The following is a 13,411-nucleotide window of genomic DNA, read 5'->3' as shown; positions in this document are numbered from 1 at the left end:
ATATTCGCATTTTGATTGTAAGTCCTTTTAGCTCATGGTTTTGGTTCTTTTTTCTTTTTTTTTTTCCTTTTTACTTTTTTATTTACACTAAAATGGCAAAATATTTTAATTGGACGTCTAAATAGGTTAACTATAGACTTGCTCCTCAACATGAATTCCCAGCAGCATTAATTGATGCATTATCTTGTTACATGTGGCTGCTTGAACAACCCATCTCTGAAACTTTCTCAAATAACAGGACCAGGGCCACCAACGACTCGTCAGAGATGACTGGACTGAGTAATGAGCCTTGTTTCCAACCGAATCAGATTGTGTTCATGGGTGACTCTGCTGGCGGAGGGTTGGCATTGAGTCTCAGTCTGTTGTTGCGGGACTATGGAGAGTTACCACAACCACTCACAATTGCGACGTGGTCCCCTTGGCTAGACCTAACTCAGTCACTACCTTCCTTCAAAGAGAACGCTTTGACGGACTGTATCCCTTATGAAAACTTCACACATATCCACTCGGTGGCAGTTGATAAGATGTTTGAATTCGAAGAGCAGAAAGACTGCCATGATAATAATGAATACAACAGTGATGAAGAGCACGGACTTGAAAGGGGTCAAGATAATGACGACGATGACGATGACGATTGGGAACTTGTAACGGCCGATGAGCCATTGGTCAGGCAGCGAGCTCAAGTCTATTGCCCAGACTCGTGCTTGCGCTTAAAGTATGTCAGTCCATTGTTCGAGACTAATTTTAAGGGCATCCCCAGTATCTTCATCGTAAGTTTTTTCTTATTTTTCTTGATCGGCTTCTTGATCTTAAGTATCTGGATAGTGGAAAGCTAATTTTTTTTTTTTTTTTTTTTTTACTTTATTTTATCTTAGACTTGCGGATCAGCAGAGAGATTTGTAAACGAGTGTATATTGATGGCTTCTCGTTTAGAGCAGCAACAGCAACCATGCAGGATTGATATCCATGAAGACATGCCTCATATTTTCCCATTATTTCGTTTTCACCCAAGTGCCATTGCGGCTCTAGACCGGACCAGCGCTTATATTCGCGAGGCTGTGAAAAATGGATCCAGTGCAATGGCAAACAATATTAGTGGCGTAGGCACCGACCATGGGGACGTTATTATACCCATCTCTTCAACCCCCTCTTCACTTTCATCCTCTTCCGCCAATTCACCTTTACTCTCACCTAAACAGCATAGGCAACAGCGACAGCAGTCAATGAATCAGCAGGTTTCTGTTCTTCTGCAGTCGACCAACAATAACAAATCCAATACCATCTCGCCATTGGGAGTGCCGATTGTTGAAAGCGATTACGATCTTCAGGATAAACGACATGAGCCTTTACATTCATCCGCTATGGATAGGGTGGCCTCTCTATCTTCATCCTTGGATATATCGGAAGAGCTGCTCTCACCCACATCTACTGCAAGAACCAATCACCAGGGACTATTTGGGTCAAGCACTAGCAGAGTTGGCATTAACAACAAAGTGATTAATAGGTCCTCAAGTCCGAGGATCCTTAATGCTGACGATGGATCAGTATCATCATCATCTCCTTCAAGGCCACCATCGCCAGGAAGGGTGGAACGCCCCAATCAGGGCATGACTTCTTCCAGAAAGAAGACAATAGTCAATGTGATCAATCTGTCTGGCGTCAGTATCATGAGTTATCATAAACAAGTCCCATCACAAAGTCATCAGCCTCTCCAACAACTCCAGCGTCGTCAGAGACTGACTTTAAAGGATGTGGTCACTGATGCGACATTGTATGAGTGGGAAGTCCTGCTCCAACAAGGGACCATTCCAACGCGGCATTGGCCATTTCCACCTCCAAAGAAAGCATAAAAAAAAAAAAAAAAAAGAAAAAAGAAAAAAATGTATTTCAAGTATTGAAAATAGTAGTAATAATAGAAAAAAGAAAGAAGGAAAGTAATAATATCAGGGATAGATGAATGAGCATATGCCAGACTTTTTTAGTGCCTTGTTTGAAGATTGCATGAAGATCTTGTAGTCTTAGCTGTCTAATCTCTCTTTTTTTTTTTTTTTTTTTTTTTTTTTTTTTTTTCGACGCCAATGCGCTTGGATGAATATAGATCATCTATTTCTTTGTGTGTTAATTAATGGACAATGGGAGGGAAGGGAAGGAAGGCAAGGGAGGTATAGGATGATGGTTCGAAATCAATGAATGATATTTACCATGCACCAGAGCTCAGGTACGCCCGGTGGTCTATCAAATCAGAAACCCACATCAACGGTAAAATGTTTCAGAGTGGTGCACCCCACCGAATTTATTTATTACACGGTGCAAAGTTGATTGGATAGAAGGAAGGACCACCTTTTTTTTTTTTTTTTTTTTTTTTTTTTTTTCATTTTTGCAATTGTTCGCTCGGACGGCAAGGGCCCCTTGTGTGATGCATGGACATTGAAGCGTTGACTAGATTGATTAGGAGTAATGTCCTACACTTTGAGGTATAGGCTACTGCTGTAAAACATACACACAGTAAAGCTAAAGTGGTATCTTGGGAGATGGTAGACAATGCGAAAAAGCTTGGAGGGGGGGGGAGGGGGGGTGACTACGGGTGCTGAATAGGATAGCATGAATAAGGCATATTTGTGTAGCACATTTGGGTGGGTAGGTACATGAGCTGGCATATTAGATGGATATGCTGTTGAATAAGGCGTAGGAAAATTGTAAAGGGATCCGCAGAAGAATGTCGTAATGGTGGCAAATGTGGTAATGAGGAAATATAGGATATGATGCAATTGTTGAGGGGTTGAGGAGGAGAAGGAGAAGGAGGAGCCTGAGGGGAAAAGTTGAAGAGAAGATTGTGATGTCAGCTGCTTTGCTTGGCTAACAACGAGGGTAAGTGTAGGAGGAGGATTGAAGGACTGGGGGGGGGGAGGAGGGGATAAAGGCCAGTTTCTGCCCGCCCCGCCCAAATGTAAATAAAGCATTGAGGCGTCAAGGAAAGATTTTGTCTTCAGCGCTCAGGCCAACAAATGAACAAAGAGGGCAATATAGGGATATGTACATATATAAATTCAATTCCAATTTTTTTTTATACACGGCAATTGTGCCATGTGTACAAGTACATTTGTATATACAGTATATATATATATATATATATATATTACACAGTTTTATTATAAATACATCTATATTACTTGAAGTGGTTGGAAAAAGTGAACTCAGCAACGTCACCATCTCCCTCCTCCTCCCCCCCCCAGTTTGTGCTGGGTTCTTTTTTATCGAACCAATTACAGGTTAGATAATGTCAAAAAAAAAAAAAAAAATAAAAAAAGGCGCGCGTAAACTCTTTTTTTTCTTTATAAATGAGAGAGTTACCAGGGCTTTTTGTGTCCGTGCATGAACGATGCACAAAAATAAATGATGATGACGGGAGGGGACAAAATTTAACATGTTATATAATATAAAAAAAAAAAAAAAAAAAAAAAAAAAAAAGGGCCAGAAGGTTCTCTTTCATGTGAAAGATAACAGGGACTCTTTATCTTCATAATCTTTTTTTTTTTTTTTTTTTTTTTTTTTTTTCTTTTTCTACTTGTCAATATGTTACTCAAGCAATGGGTTCGACCGGAGGGAGGGGCTGCTTCTCCTACTATTGCAATTCAGATTTTTGTCCTAGCGTCTACTTTGGAAGAAAATAAGGCGCGCCATTGTGTGAGATTTTTGAATCGAGACATTGTCACGATTTTAGTGGAAGTATAAATTATAACACATATACCATAGTTGTATGAAGGATGGTAACGATTGAAATCTGCCCAACTAGTTTTCTAAATCATGTGTTGAGTCGGCAACAAAATAGGAAAAAAAAAAAAAAAAAAAAAAAAAGAAAAAGAAAAAGAAAAGACTACAATTATATTAAAACATAATATATGTATAATACCTTTGAATTCCTTTCGATGGTTCCATGAACATGATCATTTTGAGAAAAAAAGAAAAAGGGGGGGGGAGAGGTATGAAGAAGGAAACACTATTCATTATTGAACCCTGATGCATGATCACCCTGATTGTCCTTTTGTTTATTCCAATGGATATTCTATATCATGTATACTACAGAGAGACACAGAGGGTGAGGGCAGTATAATATTTCATCATTTCAAATAACATACATCTATACATTTCATAACAGAGGGGGAGCGAACGTTGTTGTTTATGGCCAATTGCTATAATTGGGCAATTTTTTTTTTTCCAATTTTTTTTTTTTTTTTTTTTTTCTGAACCCTGTTAAACTGCGAAGAGAAGATCAGAGAGATTCAAGGTCTAAGATCCAAGATCCAAGATCGGGCCCTAACTCAAGTTAACAAGAAAAAGGAATGGTCTCGAGAATAAGACAGAAACATGGGGAATGAGAGTGAGGGGAGGATCAGTAGATTGTCCCAAAATGGCCTTTTCTTGAAATTCAAGGTCGCGAATGAATGGATAAAAAAAAAATCTGTCTTGTGACAATAACCTTAAAAAAAAAAAAAAAAAAAAAAAAGTTGCATCCCAAAAGTGGTGAGTGTCCTAAGCGCGGGTCTTTTTTTTTTTTTTTTTTTTTTTTTTTTTCATGCAAAAATGGTCTTTCACTTCTTACTCATATTAGAAAAACAAAATGATTAGATTAATAATGAATGCTTATCACTCAGAATTCTTTTTTATTTTATTTTATTTTATTTTATTTTATTTTATTTTATTTTATGTTGTTTGTTTGCATATTTTGTCTGCATCCAATCCATCCTTCTTTTCCTTCCCTCTTCTTCTTCTTCTTCTTCTTCTTCTTCTTCTTCTTCTTCTTCTTCTTCTTCTTCTCATTCTGATTCTTCTCATTCCTCTCATTCTACATCTGATTCTCATTCTGTTCTTTCTTCCTCTTCTTCCTCTTCCTCTTCCTCTTCCTCTTCTTCCTTTGTCATTTATCTTGCTCCATATTACATCTCTCAATCAACTTTCTTTTTACTACAACGAAAAACGACCACTACAACAGCTACTATCACCTACTACTACAATTACTTTTGCTTTCTCTTTCTTTTTTTTTTTTTTCTTTTTTTTTTTTTTTTTATTTATACATATATACTCTCCTCTTTTACAAACGAACAAATACAATGTCACCCTCCCTTCCTCCTCCTCCTCGGAAGCTATCGTCCTCAAGCAATACTTCCTCTTCCTCTCACAGATACCCCAAAATCAACCCAAATTCCGTCGCATATGCCTCCGTTGCCGATCCCTCATTGCTCGATCAGGACGACAATGATGATCTTGATCATACACTCGCCAATCTCCTCGGTCACTCCCATATCTCGCCCCAGCATCATCCACAATGCAGACTTTACAACCCTCTCAATGGCAGTTCCTCTGCCGGCGCAAGACCATTGAGCATCGCTAGCGTGTCTAGCCTTGGTTCGGGATCCTATACGAGCTACGGGAGCAATGCCTCCCATAGTCGCAGAGTCTCCCAGGCACTGCTCTCTCCTCTATCGCCCACCCTCAGCGAACCACATGGATCATACTTTGGTACTTTGAAGGAGGATGATGAATGTAGAGACACAGATGTGAGTACGATGACACCCTCTAATGAGTACGACATGGCACTTGCAGCATCATCGATGCCATCCTGCAACTGTTGCTCCAGTGCGCGAAGCAATAGCATCTGTAGCTCAGGCACGACAGGTACCGGTGTGGCTGCTCAAGAGGATCAGCACAAGCAGGCACTCTTTGGTCATCATCCACACCGCGATAGCATCAGTCTAGAAAGGCTTTATGATTGCAATCGTCTGACCGTTCTTAAAGAACATATCCCTTCAGAAGTGCGTGTACGGCTGAGCTACCATTTGGACGAGTGCTGGTTCTTGCACTTTGCACCCTCAGGTCAGTACATGGCATCGACTGGTTTAGATCATTCGATTGTGGTATGGAAGGATATGGTGGTAAGTTCCCCAAGAAAAAAAGAAATACAATGAAGAAACAGCTATAGTAACAACAATCAAACAAACAAACAAACAACAATTTCTGTTGCATAACTGTATGTGGCGCATACGCTTTGTATGCTCCCAATGCTTCCGCCTCTCCCTTTCTCTTTCTCTTTCTCTTTCTCTTTCATTCACTCGCCTTGATTTTCCAAATGGCATTGCATTGGGCTTGCAGCAATTTATTTTGATCCAACTGTATATCGCATATGCATGGTCATACTTTTTTTTTTCTTTAGTCGTATTATCCCCCTGTTTCTTTTTTTTTTTTTTTTTTATTTTTTTTTTTTATTCATTGGGATTGGTGTGTCTTTAAGCTGGGTAACACATGGCATTATCCGCCAGAGAAGTTGGAATGTTGATTGGAGGTATATAATTGGTCTCGGGGCAGGAAGGGAAAAACAAACAATAAAGAATAGGGTTGGATCAAATTGTGATTGCATGTCAGGGCCAGAGAGATACGGATGAAAAGAGGGGGGCGAGGGTTTATTCGTTGATGGTCCTTTGATGGTGATGGTGATACAGAACACAACAATAAACTTCTGTTACAAAACAAACAACAAATAGCACAACTGAACCACAACCCTTTTTTTTTTTTTTTTTATTTTTTTTTATTTTTTATTTTATTCTTTATTCTTCTTCTTCTTCTTCTTCTTCTTCTTTAAAAAGTTGGGAAAAAAAAAAAAAAAAAAAAAAAAAGCCATTTGGTGGGAGTACATGTACAGCAAGTTTGTGAATTAAGACGTCTTGACCCATGTTGAATGCTTATACACTCTCTCTCACACCACCCTGGACTTGTGTTTCGTTTTGTAACGATGCACGAGTTTTGGGTTGTACACTAAAAAACCATGGGCTTTAACACGCCAAAGGTCAGGTTAAAACTCTGAGATGTATGTTTAACTTTTGATGGTTGAGCTGTTTATGAAGGATAAAAGGGAAGGAATGTCTATCACCGATACAAAGAGGGAACTACTTTACACAGCATCTCTTTTTGTTTTTCTTTTGTTTTCCCCCCCCTTTCCTGCCCCCTTTCATTGCTCATCATCTTAATTCCTTGAGAATGTTCACAAGAACCTTCTCAACCGGATTTGATTTGATTCCCCACACAACTCTGGTTCAAACATATATAAAAAAGATATCTATGAGAGAAAAAAAAAAAAAAAAAAGGCGCCAAAGATGAAAGGGTGGAAAGGAAAAGAGGAGAACGGGCCATTGAGCCTGCATATCCGACTGTGGAGGAGAAGGTAGAACTCCAGTCGGCCCTTCAATTTCTTCTTTATCATTGTAACTGTATTCTTTATAAGGGGAGCTTTTTACATTCTTGACCAGGAAAGAAAGAAAGACAGAGCTCTAGTTTTGAGTAGGAGGAAAAGTGGAACACAAAAAAAAAAAAGGCGCTTGTGTGATCAAGATGCAATGGTCGCCACCCTCTTCTCTTGGTTGTACATACGCCATCTTTCCCGCACTTTTCATTTTTTGAGCTTTTTACACTTACAGCTACAAATATATCCTTCGTTAGTCCTGGGATTGCCTTGTCTAGACTTGGCAAAAAGAAAAAAAAAGGGGGGGTTTGGGTACTTCCTAGGATACGAAGCTCCATTATTTATTTTGCCCATTTGTTGGTGACAAATCGGTAATCCATACTTATTCCCGATGTAGTTCATGTACAAAAAGCTTTCTTTAAGTGACTATACACAAAACCCCCTTTCTTTATGACTCCAGTTAAAAAGGAGACAAGAGTGTGTGACCATGCCTTTGTTCACATCAACATCTATATCAATACAAAGAAGCTGGGCAAAAAATTGGTTGGGTAAAAAAAAGTGATTCCTTCTGATGCGACTATTTACTCCATAGCTCTGCATGAGCTAAACAAGAACAATAGCAGTTTTTTTTTTTTATTTTTTTTATTTTTTTATTTGGGCTGGATTGAAAGGGCCTGTTGAACAAAAAAAGTGGGATTTGAGTCATCTGAAAGGTGTTGTTGTCTGCATGAAAAATATTAGCCCCACTTCAATTCTTTTGGGTTTAGAAAGGAAAACTTTTGATACTCAGCTTTGTCTTTTCTTTTCTTTTTTTTTGTTTCTTGGGAGAGTAAAGAAAAAAAAAAAAAAAAAAAAAAAAAAAGGTCGCCAGGGACTCCATACATATCATTTGATCCGCAGAATTTGCATTGTCGCCGTGGCTGTTGTCATGCATAACAGACTATGGTGGGACAAAACACCTGAAAAATGAAAGAGAAGGCGAAGAGGCGCATAAAGTAAAAGAAAAAAAGAAAAAAAAAGGGTCAATGTTGTCATGGTCAGGGGTCAAGGGTCCGGACAGGAATAGAGAGCACTGTGGATGTTGGGCTTTTGTTTGTTGAAATCGACAAAACAAACAACAATAACTCATGTTCATTTAGAGTGTCTATAAACCTATTATGTTTACTTATTCTCTTTTTCCTCTTTTTCTATTCTTTTTTTATTTTTATTTTTTTTATTTATTTAAAGACGCCCGAACCTTCGGTCTACAAGGCATTCCAATTCTCACGGACCATCACTCATGTGCAGTGGTCGCCTGATAGTAAATATTTGCTCGTAAACCTCGGATTCGACCACGGTAGACCAGGATACCAAACTGAATTCAATTTGATTGATATTGTGGTAAGGCCTAGTGTATCTTTTTTTTTTTCTTTTTTTTTTTTTTTTTTTTTTCCTTTTTTTTCTTATGTTGAGTGTTCATGTGTGTTTGAGCGTGTGAGCATTGAAAAGGGTACAAAGGTGTCACCTATGCGCGCTGAGTTTTTTTTTTTTTTTTTTTGTAAGAAGGCGTTTCACATGTTTTAATGGTTAAAAAGAGCTCCATTGATTGACAAACGCGTGAATATCTGGGAGTAACCTATTCTTACAAAAAAAAAAAAAAAGAAAAACTTTGTTCAACTAACTTACTTTCTGTGTTTACTTGTTGAATATACTTTTGACCTCATTCGGTGATGCTTCTGTATTGTGTATTAGGCTGGCGAGATCATTCTGACACGAAAGCATCAAGATGGACCGCGTGATGTCCCAGTCAATAGCATTGGTTGGATGACAGACTCTGAACGTTTCATTACTGCAACTCCCGATGGCTTGCTCTATATTTGGGTAATTTTTTTATCCTTATTTCCTTCATCCGTTCTCTGAGAAGGACCAAAAAAAGAAAAAAGAAAAAAGAAAAAACAAGAAAATGATTCTAATGTGTAAACATTTCTTTTATCTTTTTTTTTTTTTTTTTTTTTTTTTTTTTTTATTATTGTATTATAGAACCTTAAAGGCGAGGTTGTGCAAGAGGTTGATATGGGAGAGGGCAAATGTGTGGATATAATGTGTATGGTTCCAGGACGAAACGAAGCGGTGATTGTCACGAATGATAACAAAGTGGAACTCTATTCATTTGAAGGCAAAGAGTCAAAGTATGAACTTGCATCCTTTTCTTTTTCTTTCTTTCTTTCTTTTTTTAATATTTTTTTTATTTGAACGTTATGGATGGATATGGAGCAAAGAGAAATCGAGATCTGACCTCTTGATCGTTATGATCATGGATTGTCCTTCAAAATAGGCCCATTGATACAATGACGGAGAGACCGGTAGGCATTACCTTGTCACCAAATGGAGCATACCTTTCTATTTCCACCAAGGTGAGCTTATTTCTTTTTCATTTGTTTCTTCTTTGATAGAAATACACTTTATCAAGGACCACATTTATTGATCTTTTTTTTTTTTTTTTTTTTTTTTTTTTTTCCTACCTTCTTTCCTTAGGCTAATATGGATCTTTGTCGACCTGCTCAGATTCTCATCTATGATTTCGCGTCATTGACATTTATGAGGGCATTAGAGGCAGACTCTTACATCAATGAGATGTTCAAAATCATGCCCACATTTGGTGGACCCCACTATGAGATGTTGTGTGCAGGATCTGAGAATGGCAAGATTCACTTCTGGGATGTGGAAACGGGTGAGCTGATCACGGTGTTGGAAGAGCATTCTAAGCATTCGGGCTGCACTGCTTTCCACCCAACGACATCAGGCCTGATGGCCTCCTGCAGTGATGATAATCACATTATCTTGTAAGTCATAGAGATCATTACATGTATATCCAGCTTTATATTTTATTTAATCTACAGTTGTTTATATTTATACTGAATGAATCTCTAACTTTTGTTTGTTTGTTTTTTTCTTTTTTTTTTTTTTGTTTTGTATTGCTATCATATTACAGATGGGTAACAAAGGATTTGTGCAGATCGCTACAGGATGAGGATGAAAAGTGGATGGAAAGTAGAAGAATTGAAGTTAAACCACCACCTATCAACATCAAGAAAGGATGGTAGAAAGAAAGAAAGAAAGAAAGGAAGGAAGGAAGGAAGGCTTTCTTTCTCTTTGTTGTTGTTGTTTTTTTTTTTTAAACAATATTTACCCTTGTTATTATTTTTATGAAAAATATCTCCAAGACTAGGAAAAGGAACTATTCACCCCTCCTCCTTTTCTCTCTTCCTTTTTACTCCATTGTATCATTTGTATATAAAGAAAACAATCAAACAAACAAACAAAAGGGCAAGAAGGCGTAAATGATCGTGAGAAAAGTGAGAAAGGTTGTAATGCTTTTTTGCTGTGCTTTATTATTATTTATTTATTTATTCACATTCTTGCTGTGTACTGAATGTGCCAAATGAACAAAAAAAAAAAAAAAAACATTGGTCATTCAAGGAAACACAAACTTAGTCCCCTAACATCTTTGTGAATGTATAACAATGTTTATGAACAATTTTTTTTTTTTTTTTTTTTTTTTTTCAATTTATTTTTAAAAAGCACTCTGCTTGTTATGAAATAAAAGGGAGTCAAAGTATTTTTTTTTCTTTTTAGTTAATGGGTGGATCCTTCCACATTGGATGACTTTTGTGTCTGCACTGGAGCAGCGCCTGTTGTTATTGTTGTTATGAGGGGAAATTATTATTATTATTATTATTATTATGATTATGATTATGATTATGATATTTTTTTTTTTTTTTTTTGTTTTTTTGGTGTTGTTTTTGGGTCAATGGTCATCGTTTGATCAAGATGTCGAATATCAGAAATAAAAAAAATAAATAAAATAAAAAAATAAAAAAAGTAAAAAAGATGATAAAAATTCGATTAGACTTCAGAAGGGATGACATCAAGCATGAAAGCTTTGGTGTTGGGATTTTGCATAATCACGCATGAAGAACCTTCACGGGGGCACTCGCAACGTTGACTCTCAGGAACGTTCTTGAAAACTAAGTCGACGATTATACAATAATTGTTGACAATGATAATTTTTATATTAGCATTTTGTTTTTATTTTTTTCCCCATGTGTATAGGAAGCATTACAAGGTAAAATATATGTATGTTATTTACCTTGATCGACGTGCTGGATATGATAATATAGCAGAATTTAGGAGGAATAATCATAATCATAATCATAATCATAATCATAAGAATAAGAATAATAATAATAGTTAGAATCAATCCTTTTGCTTCGACATTCATGTCTTCAAAAAAAAGATCGTCATTATTATACCTGACCACAACCTGCCCAGGTCTATAAAGAAACATGGAAAAAAATAAAATAAAAAATGTCAGTTGATCGATTGATATAAATACATATACATGTAGTGGAGTATTAGCATCCTAAACTTCCTGCGCTGCGATCATGTATATATTTTTGAAAGGACTGGATAGAAAACAAAAAAAAAAAAAACAAAACAAAGAAAGAAAGAAAGAGAGATCATACGGTCTTTTGGCACTTTCCGCACTTGACAGGGTAGCACATGGTGGATAATAATGTGTATAAAGAATATTCTTGTTTGAAATGGAGTGTTGTGAATGAGAAAAAACAAAATAAAATGAATGACAAAACATGCCCTTTTAATATTTTATTTATTTTTTTTTTTTTCCGTATTCCCGCGTGATTCATCAAATTCATTTTTTTTTTTTTTTTTTTTTTTTTTTTTTACTGCTCACTCCCACGTGACTCATTCACAACACCCAAAGAGAGAGAGAGAGAGAGAGAGAGACAGAATTCGATCGGGAAAGGGACGCGCGTCCTATCCTTCTCCACATTCCTTGAACCTTATGAATAAAAAAAATAATAAAAAAAAAAAAAACTAACCTCACCTTGGTCATCCGAAAGAGAAGGAGAGAAGGAGAGAAGGCTAGTAACTTTTTTTTTTTATATTTTTCCTATACCATTTGGAATATGCTCTCATTTATAGTCTCTCTGTCTCTCTCTCTTTTTTTTTTTTTTTTTTTTTTTTTTAAAAAAAGAAAAATTCCTCTACGGAATTTGTCATCGCAGTTATTACTTTTTTCACATATATATATATATATATATATTATTATTATTATTATTATTTTCATAGATTTTGTTTTTATTTTTGGTCTGTTCTACATAGAGCCCCTACGGCGATGACCTCGGCTCATATAATCTCGAGTCAAGGCCTTGCTATAGGATTTCTTCTTCAAAAACTGGCCTACATTCTCAATCACGAACCCATGGCTGTTGGTTCGAGCATGGGTTGGACGCCTGTTGAAATCAAGCAGCTTCTGCTTCGTGTGCTCACGATACGTGCACGTCGGGTTCTTGGGAAGCGGAGGCAAAGGTCCCATGGGTGGGGGAGGCGTCGCTGGTGTGGGCGTGGGTGTGACTGTGGCTGCACGGCTGAGTCGACCACTGCTGACACTGCCGTTGCTGCTGCTACGGAGACTCTGAAGACTGCTTCGATGGTGCAGGTATCGCTGAGGATGATGATGGCTGTGGAAACCCTGGTTAGGCTCCATCATCACTCCAGCTGGGAAGAAGGTGGCAGAAGAAGGAGTCGAGAGAGGCGAGCGCATGTAGAATTGCTGTTGATGGTATGACGGTGAGGAGATGAATGGCAATGGTGAAGCTGCTGGGCCCGAGTTATAGGGGAACGATGATGATGTTGTTGATGATGGTCCTAGAGTTGGTGCCGGTGGAGTGTTCATTGGTGAAGTAGAAAGGAATCGCTCCATCGAGCTCTGCTCGACTGGTCTATCGATCCCTGTCAATCCCAGGCCAATGGGCGCAGCTGGGGCCGCAACATTACCGTTCTGCTCCATCGAAAAGGAACGGGCAAAGTAATCGTCGACTATGCTGCCACTAGATATGGTGCTTCCTCCGCTATATCTCTTGGATGCTCCCCCGCCAGACATCTGACGTTGAAGTTGCTGTTGTTGAAACTGATATGCAGGGTGGTGCAGGGGTGTAGTCGTCGCACTGAACCTTCCTCCATTGCTCCAGAGACCCTTCGACCGTGCGGACGAGGACATGTCCGGAGTACCGATTACGGACCCTCCACCATAGGGGTTGGAGCGTCTTTGGGGAGTAGCAGCAATCGATGGCTCGAGGTCCACAAATTTGATCATGTCCTCACCCAACTCTTCGA

The 13,411-nt window shown here is 38.0% G+C and overlaps 5 protein-coding genes across 5 annotated transcripts; 3 read left to right on the top strand and 2 right to left on the bottom strand.

The window, feature by feature from the left end:
- Positions 1–266: 266 nt before the first annotated feature.
- On the top strand, positions 267–1,850 carry BCR41DRAFT_367861 (Alpha/Beta hydrolase protein; the record flags this gene model as incomplete). The annotated part of the gene is made up of 2 exons (XM_022026343.1): positions 267–770; positions 876–1,850. The coding sequence occupies 2 exons, from the start codon at positions 267–269 to the stop codon at positions 1,848–1,850; spliced, it is 1,479 nt and encodes a 492-aa protein (XP_021884598.1).
- A 491-nt stretch (positions 1,851–2,341) lies between these two features.
- BCR41DRAFT_177478 (hypothetical protein) lies at positions 2,342–3,233 on the bottom strand. The gene has a single exon (XM_022019745.1). The coding sequence runs from the start codon at positions 2,958–2,960 to the stop codon at positions 2,463–2,465; it is 498 nt and encodes a 165-aa protein (XP_021884597.1). The 5' UTR covers positions 2,961–3,233; the 3' UTR covers positions 2,342–2,462.
- A 1,509-nt stretch (positions 3,234–4,742) lies between these two features.
- Positions 4,743–6,224, top strand: BCR41DRAFT_177456 (hypothetical protein). The gene has a single exon (XM_022019744.1). It carries the CDS (start codon positions 5,109–5,111, stop codon positions 5,961–5,963), a length of 855 nt encoding a protein of 284 aa, XP_021884596.1. The 5' UTR covers positions 4,743–5,108; the 3' UTR covers positions 5,964–6,224.
- A 1,457-nt stretch (positions 6,225–7,681) lies between these two features.
- Positions 7,682–10,314, top strand: BCR41DRAFT_367860 (WD40-repeat-containing domain protein; the record flags this gene model as incomplete). Its single annotated transcript, XM_022026342.1, has 8 exons — positions 7,682–7,779; positions 8,205–8,226; positions 8,459–8,611; positions 8,963–9,091; positions 9,251–9,399; positions 9,546–9,624; positions 9,746–10,053; positions 10,203–10,314. The coding sequence occupies 8 exons, from the start codon at positions 7,682–7,684 to the stop codon at positions 10,312–10,314; spliced, it is 1,050 nt and encodes a 349-aa protein (XP_021884595.1).
- A 2,075-nt stretch (positions 10,315–12,389) lies between these two features.
- BCR41DRAFT_392885 (hypothetical protein) lies at positions 12,390–13,391 on the bottom strand (the record flags this gene model as incomplete). The annotated part of the gene is made up of 1 exon (XM_022028512.1): positions 12,390–13,391. One exon carries the CDS (start codon positions 13,389–13,391, stop codon positions 12,390–12,392), a length of 1,002 nt encoding a protein of 333 aa, XP_021884594.1.
- Between the last annotated feature and the right edge of the window lie 20 nt (positions 13,392–13,411).

This window comes from Lobosporangium transversale (genome assembly GCF_002105155.1).
Source record: "Lobosporangium transversale strain NRRL 3116 chromosome Unknown BCR41scaffold_5, whole genome shotgun sequence".
Lineage (NCBI taxonomy): Eukaryota > Fungi > Mortierellomycota > Mortierellomycetes > Mortierellales > Mortierellaceae > Lobosporangium > Lobosporangium transversale.
This window is presented reverse-complemented; position numbering and strand designations above follow the sequence as displayed.